Here is a 12,458-nt window from a genome sequence, read left to right as displayed (position 1 = left end):
AAAGTAGGACTTAATGAGTCCCCTTGTTTCACACCTCTAGTAATGTCAAAATAGTCAGAAATGTGATCTTTATATTTTAAAGAGGATTTGTATTTAAATATTGTTGTTTTATTACCCTGTAAAAAGACTTTCCTTCTCCCATTTTGCCTAATTTATATAAAAGGGCTGTCCTCCATACAGAGTCAAATGCCTTTCTTAAGTCAATGAAGCATGCATATATTTTTTTGTTATTTTTGTGTATATATTTATTAATTAAAGATTTTAATATGAAAATACTGTCAACAGTTCTGTGGTTTTCTCTGAAGCCCAATTAACAGTTATTCAGCTAACATTGCAGTAAAAGAAGATTATCCGATAAAATTACCTGGCTGTGAAACAATTAGATCGTTAGTAGCCACAGTGTTGAAAAACAATTTTTTGAAGTTATCAATGAAATTATTGAAAAATATAAGTATAAAAATAAGTTCTTATATTACGGAAGGTATAGAGATGATGCGTTTATAATAGTTCATTCATCACGAGAAGAGGTTGAGGAGTTTTTTAAAATAGCAAATGATCATCACCCTTTATTAAAATTTACTTATGAAATTTCAAACGAAGAAATTATTTTTCTCGATACAGTCGTACATAAAGGGTTGAGGTTCAGGAACACCGGTATCCTTGATATAAAGAGCTACACCAAACCTACTAATACGTTTCAATATTTAGATAGTACGTCTATGCATAACCCAACAGTCTTCTCCGGATTTATAAAGGGGAAGCTATTCGCCACCACCGAAACAACAGCAACACGCAATATTTAAAAGATACACTTTGTAAATTCAAAGGCCATCTTAAGCAAAGGGGATATAAGGACCATGAAATACTTCGTAACTGTGAATCGGCTCTCAATATCGAACGACCAGAGTTACTCCGCTTTAAACAAGAACCAGACAAGCAGATACCACTAGTATTTGTAACTGTTCCGGACCATATGAGTATTTGGACCATACGCGTATGGTCACGACCATGTGCGTATACTCATATGGTCGGACCATATAAGTATAATACGCGTTTGGCTGTTAACGGGCCGGACTATATATGAGTATTTGGACCATATAGGTATTTTTTTTTAAATTACATTATAAAAGTTTCAATAATACAAAAACTTTATCTAAAAAACAATGATGGTTACATGACAATGTATTATTTTAAATACTACGTAAAAATTAAATATTGATGCCATAGTTGGTTTTCATTGCTAATTACATTCTTGCATGTAGGCTTGGGTGACATTTACTTCCACATGGTATCATATATTTTTTGCATTTGCAAGTCTTGGTTGTGCATGATCCTTTTAGTTTACACCTTTTGTTTGCGAGTGAAAAGTTAGCCTTTTTGTAGCTGCTTACAGTGATACCAAGGTCTTGGGCCATTCCGATATTTCTACGGTGTTTTTAAGAAGCTCTAGATCTCAAATATCGTAACATGATTATAATACACCATATTCACAAGACAACTTATATAAACTATGTTATTTTCCAGTGATTCTTGTGTGACAGTTCATTAAGAAATTTTTGGAATTTATTTTTTAAGTCGACATATTGCCGTTCACTCGTAATAACAAATCGGTAATGACCATCGGTATTAATGACCATCGGTATAAAATGTGTTTATTATAGTTTTGACAAGGAAGTCAAATTAACTATATGTGAAACTTCTCATTTTTATTTAGCTAATATTTTTATTATAACATAATAATAAAATTACCTATATGATAGCTAGCGTCTTTTCAATGAACGGTCATACCATATAAAGAGTTTAGAAGTATTAAAAGTAAACTGTAACAGGGTGTTAATTACCCGGACCATACGAGTACGGTCTTGACCATACGCGTATGGTCGGACCATATGAGTATATACCCGTATAAATAAAGCTTTACGAAAACATTATGAAAAACTAGTTCGCAATGCGAAATGTAGGGAGCTATTTCCAAAACCACCAATGGTGGCATATAGTAGACATCGGAACTTAAAAGAAATACTGACTAGATCGGTAGTCAAAGCTTAGTACAATATGAAGGATTGGGTCAGGACCCCTGATGAAGCACCCACCCTTCATATGAGCCACGGAATATTATAGAGTTTGTCCTATTCTGTACTGCAGAAACACGATGTGTTGGGTCCTGGAGAATAGGCAAACTGTACTTCCAGACATTCAACACCAATTTTTAAGTTTTTTTTAATACAAGGTCTGTCGTTTATGAGTGTCTGGTATTTCGAGATATCTCTAGATATTTTTTTTCTCAAATTACTGAGCTAGCTCACCTTTTCTGTTAATTTCTAGTGCATTTCAACCAATTATATCAAGAACAGAAAAAAGAAACAAAAGCTATATTTTATTTCTCGTGCTTCGTTTTTCCCGATTTTTATTTTCTTATCGATTTTTGGGCGATTTATTTTTTATCTTTTTCGTGTCCATGATATAGAAAAATCGTATATATACAAATTGACCATTGTTGTATGAATAAAGTCGCGTGCATTTAAATGATAAATCAACTCGGCTAGACATGAACTTGAGACATATCTGCACTGATACGTGATGTCATTGAGTAATAAATAAATTTGGTGTATTTACTGTCTTCTGATTGGTTAATATTATTAGTTTTATTTTCAATGTTGTCAATTTTTATGGCGACACGCCCACTCTGACTTTGTGTATTCATACGCCAACAAGTGTGTACGTTGTTATTGTTAATATAAATAATATAAAAAGTTCTTTGAGCCTTATTTTTGATAGACATTTATCTATAATGAATGGCAATAATTTATTTTGAATTTATTGACCCATAAAATTAATTTTATGGTACAATAAATTCAAAATAAATAATAGCCATTCATTAAATATTTTCGAGTATCAAGATCATAATCTTACAAAATATTCACTAGAAGGCTGTAAGGTCAAAGACCTTTAAAGAAAAGTACAAATTGCTGAAAACATCGTTTATACAACTATAACAACGTTTTGTACACGTAAAAGTAGTTTTACTCATTTACTATTTATTCATTTATTTCATATTCTCAAAAATAAAAAAAAAATTGGTGAAGACAAATTACTGATATTATGAATAACGGCAGCAAATCGCGAACTTAAATCCATGCGCGTCAATGTATCAACGAAATGTATGCGAATTAATTCATACAACTTTCCCAACGTTTTGTACGCGTAAATGAAGTTTTAATTACTTATTTATTTTACTTCATATTTTTATCCAAACAAAATCCTATCAGTTACGGAAAATTGCAGATAAAAAGAATAATGATATTATATTTGTTGATGATACTGACTTCATCAGCTCGAATATCAGCTCGTCCTAGAAGTATCAAAAACCATAGCTCGCGAGCTGGTATTTGAACAAATGAAGTCGGTATAAAAAAAAATCTATATGTACAAAGTCCAAACTCCATACAGCGTTATCTTTCGGGTCATACTTCCCTTTCTCTACAAAGAAGCGTAGCCAGATGTCACCACTGTTTCGGAGTTTGGTACCAAGTCCTGTCCATGCCGATTTAGAAAAATATTTTGCATTAAGATAAACGCGAAAATATACAAATTGAAGATTGTTGTTCAGTTGTATGAATGAAGTCGTGTGTTTTACAATGACACATATTGACGCGGATGGACATTAACACACGACGATGCTGCACTAATTAGTGACGACATTGTTTATATTTTCGAGTATCAAGTCCTGTTTGTAATCTTAAGGGAAAACGGTACTATTTATTCTGCCATAGGCGACAATACTAACAATTCCTAAAACCTGGATTAAACAGTTATGTGTGGTGTTAGTACTTTATTAATCTATTTTAAAAATTAAAGCCAAATAGTATCATGACCAATTTCCAACGGAGGTTGTTTATGTTATCCATGCTCACCGTCATTTTACAACAAATTTTTGAAATTTTGGAAGCCTTTTCGAATAATTCTCTAGAAAATATTTCAATAGGTTTTAAAATTTATATTGTAAATTTACACACTGCAGTTATCCATAGATAATTAAAAAAATATATTGTACCCTTATATCCAATCACAGCGCTCCTAATTTGACTTCCTTCACCTGCCTTGGTTACACAAAAGGCCAACCTAATGCTGGGAAAATGTAATACTACCGTTTTCCCTTTAACAAATATTCACTAGTAGATATTCCAAGATAAGAGATCATCAAAGGAAAGTGTACAACATAACAACTATCACAACTTTTTTGAAGAGGAAAAGAAGTTTTACTTCCTTTTTCATTTATTTTATATTTTTCAAATAAAAAACACTATTTGAAAACAAATTATTAGTTCGAATATGAGCTCGCCCCAACAGGATCGTATTATATTCTTGCTTATAAAGTTGGTATTACAAACAAATAATTATGAGGGGTTCCAGGGAACCCTTTGTCTCGCCGATTGCCGATGTCGATATAAAAGTTTAATGTTGACTTAAAAATTAAGGAATTGAAAAAAAGAATGTTGCTTTTTCTTGGTCTTGTAGATAAGCTTCTTTCATAACAATCTATGAAGGTTTATAAATTTAACATGTCCCAGACTGTCAATAAATGTTAATTGTAAAAAAAAATTAGGTCCATCGATCAGAAAAATACAGAAAAGAAAATCCATTTTCAAAAGTATGCTTCAGCTGCAATTGTTTGCACCTGCCGATGTCAGGAATCTGATGTTTAGTAGTTGTCGTTTGTTGACGTTTCTCATATTTTATATAAATTCTCCATTCAAGCCACAATTTGTAAAAGTAAACTATAATAGGTCAAAGTACGGACTTTAAACACGGAGCTTTGGCTGAAACCGAACTGCAAGATATAAAGGACTAAAAAAAAAGAATAGTGTTAAACCATTCAAACAGGAAAACCAACGGTCTAATCTAAATAAAAAAAAACGAGAAACGAGAAACACGTATGAAAAACATCAACAAACGACAACCGCTGAACACCAGGACAGATGCAAACAAATGCAGCGGGTTTAAACGTTTTAAAAGGTAACAACCTTCACCCTTACCTGAAACAATAATTTTATATCAAAACATAGAAAGACACACTATAAAATATCAATTGAAATGTCTTCACTCATCAAAAGACATATAAACGAAAACTAGTGAAAACAATGTAGTTTTGTTGTGTGTATATAAGGCTATTCGAGTTAAAACCCTCTCTTTTGTTATACTTAAAAATACCTCAACCATCATAAGTTCCTCATGTGTAAGCACCATTTCCGGAACAAACATCTGTATTCTATAGTCATTACTAGCTGTGTAGATTCCGCCGGTCGGACCGCAAGTAAACTCTGTTTTTTGTGGATAAGATAGGATACAGCACGTGTCGATGGCGGTTGTGCTGAAGCACACATATCCAAGCTGTGAAAGACGACATATGTAATACATGTATTCAAAGGAGAGGGATGACATCATTTATGACTTGCAATCTATTTCATGAATCATACAGTTTCATTTCTATTATTTAGATATTTACGAAAAAGAAGAGCACTACGACATATCACATCTAATATGTGACCTGTAAAACCACAAAAACACCGATCGCAGAGGAAAATTCCAAACGAAAAGTAATGAATCATATGGAAAAATCAAAATCTCAAACATATCAAACGAATGGATAACAACTGTCATATTCCTGACTTGGTACAGGCATTTTCTTATGTAAAAAAATGGTCGATTGAAACTGATTTTATAGCTGGATAAACATCTCACTTATATGACAGTCAAATAAAATTCTATTATATTGACAACGATGTAATTGGCAAAACCTTAATGTGTTTTGGTCCTCAATGCTCTTCAACTTTGTACTTTATTTGGCCTTTTTAAATTGTTTGGATTCGAGCGTCACTGATGAGTCTTTTGGAGACGAAACGCGAGTCTGGCGTTAATACAAAATTTAATCCTGGTATCTATGATGAGTTTATTTACAACCACTGGGTCGATGCCACTACTGGTGAAGTTTTAATTCCCCGAGGGTATCACCAGCTCAGTAGTCAGCACTTCTGTGCTGACATGAATTATCATTGATATGGTCATATTTATAAATTAACTGTCTACAAAATTCTGCATTTTTGAAATACTAAGGCTTTTCTACCTCAGGAATAAATGACCTTAGCTGTATTTGGGAAAACTTTTATTCACTCGATTTATGACTATTGTAAAACGGAATACTTGTGTGGCCTTTATTTACGAAACAAAACACAACAGACACCCAGCACAACCTCTTCTCCGCGTCAGTCTTGACGATTATGTAGCGAGTAAAGATCCAAGGCTATCCAGAGTTTTTTTTAATAATCAGTATTAAAAACTGTATTATATCAAAGTATGACTTTCTTTGTGATATTATTGTGTCTGTGGGACACAAATGATGCCCCCCTACAGATGCAAATTGTTATTTTGAAATACACAAAGGTGAGCATAGGAGCACATATAGGTCTTGTATTGTATACTGTATGAGGAGTTACTCAGAAACCCTATGCAAGAAAATACTCCAAAAATTACAAAGTTCAACTACATTCCAAAAGAGAAGCTATTCATAAAAATTAAACACTGACCACACGCACACTTTCAATATATGTAAAAACAGCCAGAAAACTGAAATCTTCCTAACATAACTGTAGGAGGAGTTATCCAGAAACATTATGCACCTCTTAAGCAAGTACATACTAAATAAATACAAAGTTCAACTCTCCCAAAAGATGAAATATCAATAAACAAGAATGTGTCCAAAGTACACGGATGCCCCACTCGCACTATCCTTTTCCATGTTCCACGGACCTTGAAATTGGGTAATAATCTAATTTGGCAGTAAAATTAGAAAGATTATACTATAGGGAACATATGTACTAAGTTTCAAGTTGATTGGACTTCAATTTCATCAAAAACTACCTTGACCAAAAACTTTAACCTGAAACTCCCACTTTCATTTTCTATGTTTAGTGGACTGTGAAATTGGGGTCAAAGGTCTAATTTGGCTTTAAAATTAGAAAGATCATATCATAAGCAACAAGTGTACTAAGTTTCAAGTTGATTGGACTTCAGCTTCATCAGAAACTACCTTGACCAAAAACTTTAACCAGAAGTGGGACGAACGGACGGACGAACGAACAGACGAACGAACAGACGGACAGACGCACAGACCAGAAAACTTAATGCCCCTCTACTATCGTAGGTGGGGCATAAAAATCAAAACCCTGAACACATGCACACCTTCAATGTATATACAAGCAGACAGCAAAGTGAAAACTTCCCACCATTCACACAGTAGGATCAGAAAACTAGAATATGCACTCGTTTCAAGATTTTTCAAGTGTGTCGAGATTTTTGCCAAAAGAATCGTCTGCGTTCATTTTAAGATGTACATGTGCATTCGGAACAAAATGAATTTTAAGTCACATGTCAACCTTTTCATAGTCACAAGCCTAACAAATTGTACAAAAGTAAACAAATGCTATAAAATATTTCCAACATTACCAAATTCTATTAACAACAAAAACAAACAAATTAAGAAAAAGGACTTCTTTACATTTTACAGATTTTAATCGCTTCTTGATTATCCGTGCCAAGTACAAGCAAAACGTTTGGGTTAGTTACTACTTAGTCGAGATCGAATTAAGACTAAGTTAGTAGTAATCGAAAATATGTTTTATTGTTGTTAATTAGTGGATCTCGCCAGACCCGTCTCACACACAAGTTATTGAAAATAAATTTCACCAACTTGTTTTAAACTAGTCATCTAAAATTTTCAAAATAAATTATTTGTCAATCTGATACTTTTATACTGCGTGAGTACTAGGATTCTTGCAACCATTTGAATTTCCAGAGTTTTCATACATGTTCGTATTATTCAATCTTCAGTTTATTTATCTGATTTTATGTGCTGTCTTATGTTGTTTTGAGTGTACTTTTTTATTCTGTGGTTAGTCAGCACTTCGGTATTGATATGAGTATCAATTATATGGTCATTCTTTTAAAAAAATTTTTTTTTTATAAATTTACCGTTTGAAAAACTATGAATTATTCTAAAAACTAAGGATTTTCTTATAGATAATCTAAGCTGTATTTGGCACAACTTTAATTTTGGGTCATCAACTTTATACTTGTTTTTTCTTTCTGACTATTTTGATCTGAGCCCCACTGATTAGTCTTATTTAGATGAAATGCGCGTCTGGCATATTAAATTATAAGCCTGGTAACTTTGATTACAATCAGTATGTCGAAATGTATTATTGTATTGTTTATTTCGTTGTCCTCAGTGTTCTTGCATTTATTTTTACTATAGTCATGTCATGTTATGGTGTCATTTTAGCGTTATATTTAAAATTGCAATAAAAGCGCGAGGTTTGGCTTGCCACAAAACCAGGTTCAATTAACCATATTATCTTAAAATTTCCCGTACCAAGTCAGGAAAATGACAATTGTTATCATAAAGTTCGTTTCTGTGTGTGTTACATTGTCGATTTTTTTTGTTGCACTTAAGTGTTTCTGTTGTTTCGTTGTTTTTCCTCTTATAAGTGATTTTTCGTTGTTTTCCTCGGTTTTAGTTTGTAACCCGGATTTATAGCATGTAATTCAGTGGTTGTCGTTTGTTTATGTGTAACATATTTGTTTTTCGTTCAACCTATAGTTGTTAATTGCTGTGTTATTTTTGTCTCTTGTGGAGAGTTGTCTCATTGGAAATCATACCACATCTTCTTTATTTTATATTGTGTTATCTCAATCGATTTATGACTTTTGAACAGTGGTATACTACTGTTGCCTTTCTTTAGTGTTGTCTATTAGGTTCATTCAGCTGGGATTTTGACAAAAATTGTGTGATAATCTTTGTCTTCTTTGGGATTGTTTTGGACTAATATTAATGTACATTATAATATAACTATATACATATCAGTTTTATATTCCCCTGAAACATAGTCGTGTTTGGTACTCTTGTATTCTTTACTAACCTTAAGCCATGCTTTCTTATAAGTTGGTTGTTTATCTGCTATCACAACAGCTTTGTATACTCTATTTTCTTCTGCCTTCCCTTCATCAAGTTTAACCTTAACCCATATCTTTTCCTCCTCGCCATCTGGAAAGCGAAATGCCTGGTTGCTGATATCGTAAATTGAACTGACCAAATAGTCATTTTCAGCTGGATGAAATACTCTACCTTCTCGAACTATCTTTCTTGCATCCCATTTAAACACGCGAAAGTTTTGAACATCCTCAGTCAACAAACGTTTTGGTAGCTCTAATTCCAAGCCTTCACCAATATCAATATGTCTAATGTTTCTGAAATTTATTTTTCTGATCATTTAACAAATTAAAAATATGTCAATACTATCATAGAAGATCTTATACTTTTTGGTTGATTAATTATAATTTCATAGTAATTCCAGATATCAAATGAAAGGTTATCTCACGAAAAATAAAACCATTCTCTACCATAAACCCATGCAATTGACTATTAAAACGTCACTTAGAATCAGCTTTCACAACACAAAAAAAAATGCCAGCCAGTTTTTCTGTACAGTATTGCCATTTTGGGCATACTCTTGGTAGTAATTTTGATGATTCATTACCTGTACTATAAAGTAAAACAATTTAAGCATACACTTTAAGATGCATTTACTATTCCCAAAATGTCAGAAAATGAGATTTTCTTTATGTTGTGGTTTAGATAATATTTCTACTCAAATTAAAATTTTGATGTCAACGTAAAGTATGTGACAAATATTTTGAATTTTTCAATAGAAACTTTTTTTTGTGAAAAATGAAGGGAAAAAAGCCAGTGTTACGGCTTATTAAAATCTGGAGATTATCATGTTAAAACAATTGACTGACTGAAATATCACAAATAAGTAAAATAATTGAAATACATGTTATTGATACTTCATTGAATATTTATCTTTGAAAGGTTTGATTCCAAATAGTCAGTCTGGTTTAAGAAACAACACAAAACATTTTAATTGAGTAATGGCTCAAATACCTCGTATTAGTTATATGTGGTCATAACAGTACCAGAATCTATAGACAAAACGGAACGATTTCAATTTTGAAATTTTCAATTTGCCCAACATTAGTAGCAATATACAAACTTCATCTGCATATAGGATATATAGATTCCACAACTGCAACAAGTGTATTACGAGATTTTTCCACTCGAGACAGTTAATTTTTTTATATTTAAAGCACGAGGCTTGCCGATCTTTTTAAATAATTAAAATTTAACTGTTGAGAGTGGATAAATATCGTAATACACGAGTTACAGTGGTGGAATCTGTTTCTCTTATGATTTTTATCCTTCCTTTTCAAAGATTTGAGGAAACTTGTGTACTTTTAATGTGACACCATCAGGCATGGTCGCCTTTTTTCATGACGTCACAATAGAAAAATTCATAAGAAAACAAGAAAATTTAACCAATCATTTGCCGAGAACAGATTTTTCACCAGTAAGGAGAAATACTTTTCTCACACCGGGCAGGAAAATAGCACAAAAATTAGGAAAAAAATTTCCATCCAAACTCATTCGGAATTCAAGATCTTGCAGCTGCTACCCAAACTTTACAAAACGTCATCAGTGTCAAAGCAGAAAGCTGAGGGTTTATGTCTAAGAACTTTCGTTTTAAAAAAAAAATAAAATCATCGGAAGATACCAAGACCTTGTTGAACAATATTCCGTATCAACTACACAAATACATTCAATACATGATGGTCTTGAAATAAAGATTATAGGTACTGACGTGGGTTATCATCTAAAATACGTGTTATACTGTTCTTTTATTTGTATTTAATCTTATACATCTTACATCGTTAATTATTATTTGTCATCTTTCCTTTCTTACAATTATGTCAATATTTTATAAGCAGACACATATCGTTTAAAAACAGGTTTGTTTAAAATATACTTACTCGTTTGCCATATTCTGAATTATCGCAATATTGTTATTGACAATTTACTAGTTATTTACAAAATATTGAATTCAATTTCAACTTTGAATAGTTTCCTTCACACTGCGATAATTTCCAATGCTTCTACTTCATTGAAACGGAACATCTAAATAAATAGACGATAATAAGAAAACAAAAGTAACTAAGTAAGCGTTCAATCGCTACCTAAAGAATTGAATCTATGTGATTTTTAAAGCAGTTTTTAACACTTATATTTGATCTTGAAATATGTCCCACTACTCATAGTTCAAAAATATTGATCTATGTTTATGTCTATGTTAAAAAGCTTTCTAAAGCCATTTGCAAGACACATTAATACAATTTAAATATTTAATTTTATTCATATATTAAACGAATTGGATGTGTAATGTTTTAAATCTACACTTTTGAACTAAAACATATATAATCGTTGTTCTCGTCCTTTTGTCTACTTTTCCTGTGACGTGTTATTTCGATTTGTTTATTCAAGTTATTAAGATAAAATATGACGTATGTCCTTCGTTTTGAATTGAATTTAAAACAAAGAAGACGAGGTTAACGTAAACAATATCTTGTTCATTAATAAAAACAAATTATACGTGTTCAGTTCATTTAACAGTTCTAAAACAATAGAACATTTATCGCTTGTTATATGTATATATAAATTTTATTAATGAGTATTTATGAAAATATTTTTACAAACATAGACGTTTTACAGCAACAGCGGGAGAAATGTGAATGCTTCTCAAATCCTATCTTTAGAAAAACGAATTATTTCAGAGGAGTGTCCATTATGAACTTGCACTGCACTATCATTAGAAAAGTATAATAGAACGATGAACATAAATGAAAATTTGCCTGTAAAATTGGTATGATTATCTACATAATATATGATAACAAACAAGATTATACTGAAAACAAATGCTTATATCACAACAATATAATAACTATTACGGTGAGGTTGAATTCCCAATCTTTTATTCATCATCCACACAAGAACTTGTCTCGGAAACAAAAATCAGATTTATGTTCCTAACCTAACCTTCAGGTAATGAGATATGATTTTTTCTGGGACAAGTGCCTGTAACCAGCTACCAGACTTTATCAGTGAGATAAGCGCGCCCGTCAGGGTGAGAGCTGATATCCGAGCTGATGAAGTCAGTACAAAAATGCCATTATTCTATTTTTCATAACTGTACTCTTTGGGTTGAGTATATGAAGTAAAATGAAATAGTTAGAACAAGAATGTGTCCAAAGTACACGGATGCCCCACTCGCACTATCCTTTTCCATGTTCCACGGACCTTGAAATTGGGTAATAATCTAATTTGGCATTAAAATTAGAAAGATTATACTATAGGGAACATATGTACTAAGTTTCAAGTTGATTGGACTTCAATTTCATCAAAAACTACCTTGACCAAAAACTTTAACCTGAAACTCCCACTTTCATTTTCTATGTTTAGTGGACTGTGAAATTGGGGTCAAAAGTCTAATTTGGCTTTAAAATTAGAAAGA

General features: G+C 32.1%; 1 protein-coding gene across 4 annotated transcripts in view; it reads right to left on the bottom strand.

The window, feature by feature from the left end:
* LOC143076154 (uncharacterized) overlaps positions 1–11,092 on the bottom strand; it is an 83,373-nt gene extending 72,281 nt beyond the window's left edge. The window contains exons 1-3 of one of the 4 annotated variants that reach the window (XM_076251834.1): positions 10,924–11,092; positions 8,976–9,303; positions 5,212–5,391 (exon numbers count right to left, since the gene is read on the bottom strand). In XM_076251834.1, coding sequence (XP_076107949.1) covers positions 5,212–5,391; positions 8,976–9,303; positions 10,924–10,934 — 519 coding nt within the window. In that variant the 5' untranslated portion in view covers positions 10,935–11,092. The remainder of the gene's footprint in view (positions 1–5,211; positions 5,392–8,975; positions 9,304–10,923) is intronic. The other 3 variants (XM_076251835.1, XM_076251832.1, XM_076251833.1) reach the window with 3 other exon arrangements.
* Between the last annotated feature and the right edge of the window lie 1,366 nt (positions 11,093–12,458).

This window comes from Mytilus galloprovincialis, chromosome 5 (genome assembly GCF_965363235.1).
Source record: "Mytilus galloprovincialis chromosome 5, xbMytGall1.hap1.1, whole genome shotgun sequence".
In the NCBI taxonomy this organism is placed as follows: domain Eukaryota; kingdom Metazoa; phylum Mollusca; class Bivalvia; order Mytilida; family Mytilidae; genus Mytilus; species Mytilus galloprovincialis.
The sequence above is the reverse complement of the archived record's forward strand: the minus strand, read 5'-3'. Positions and strand labels throughout refer to the sequence as shown.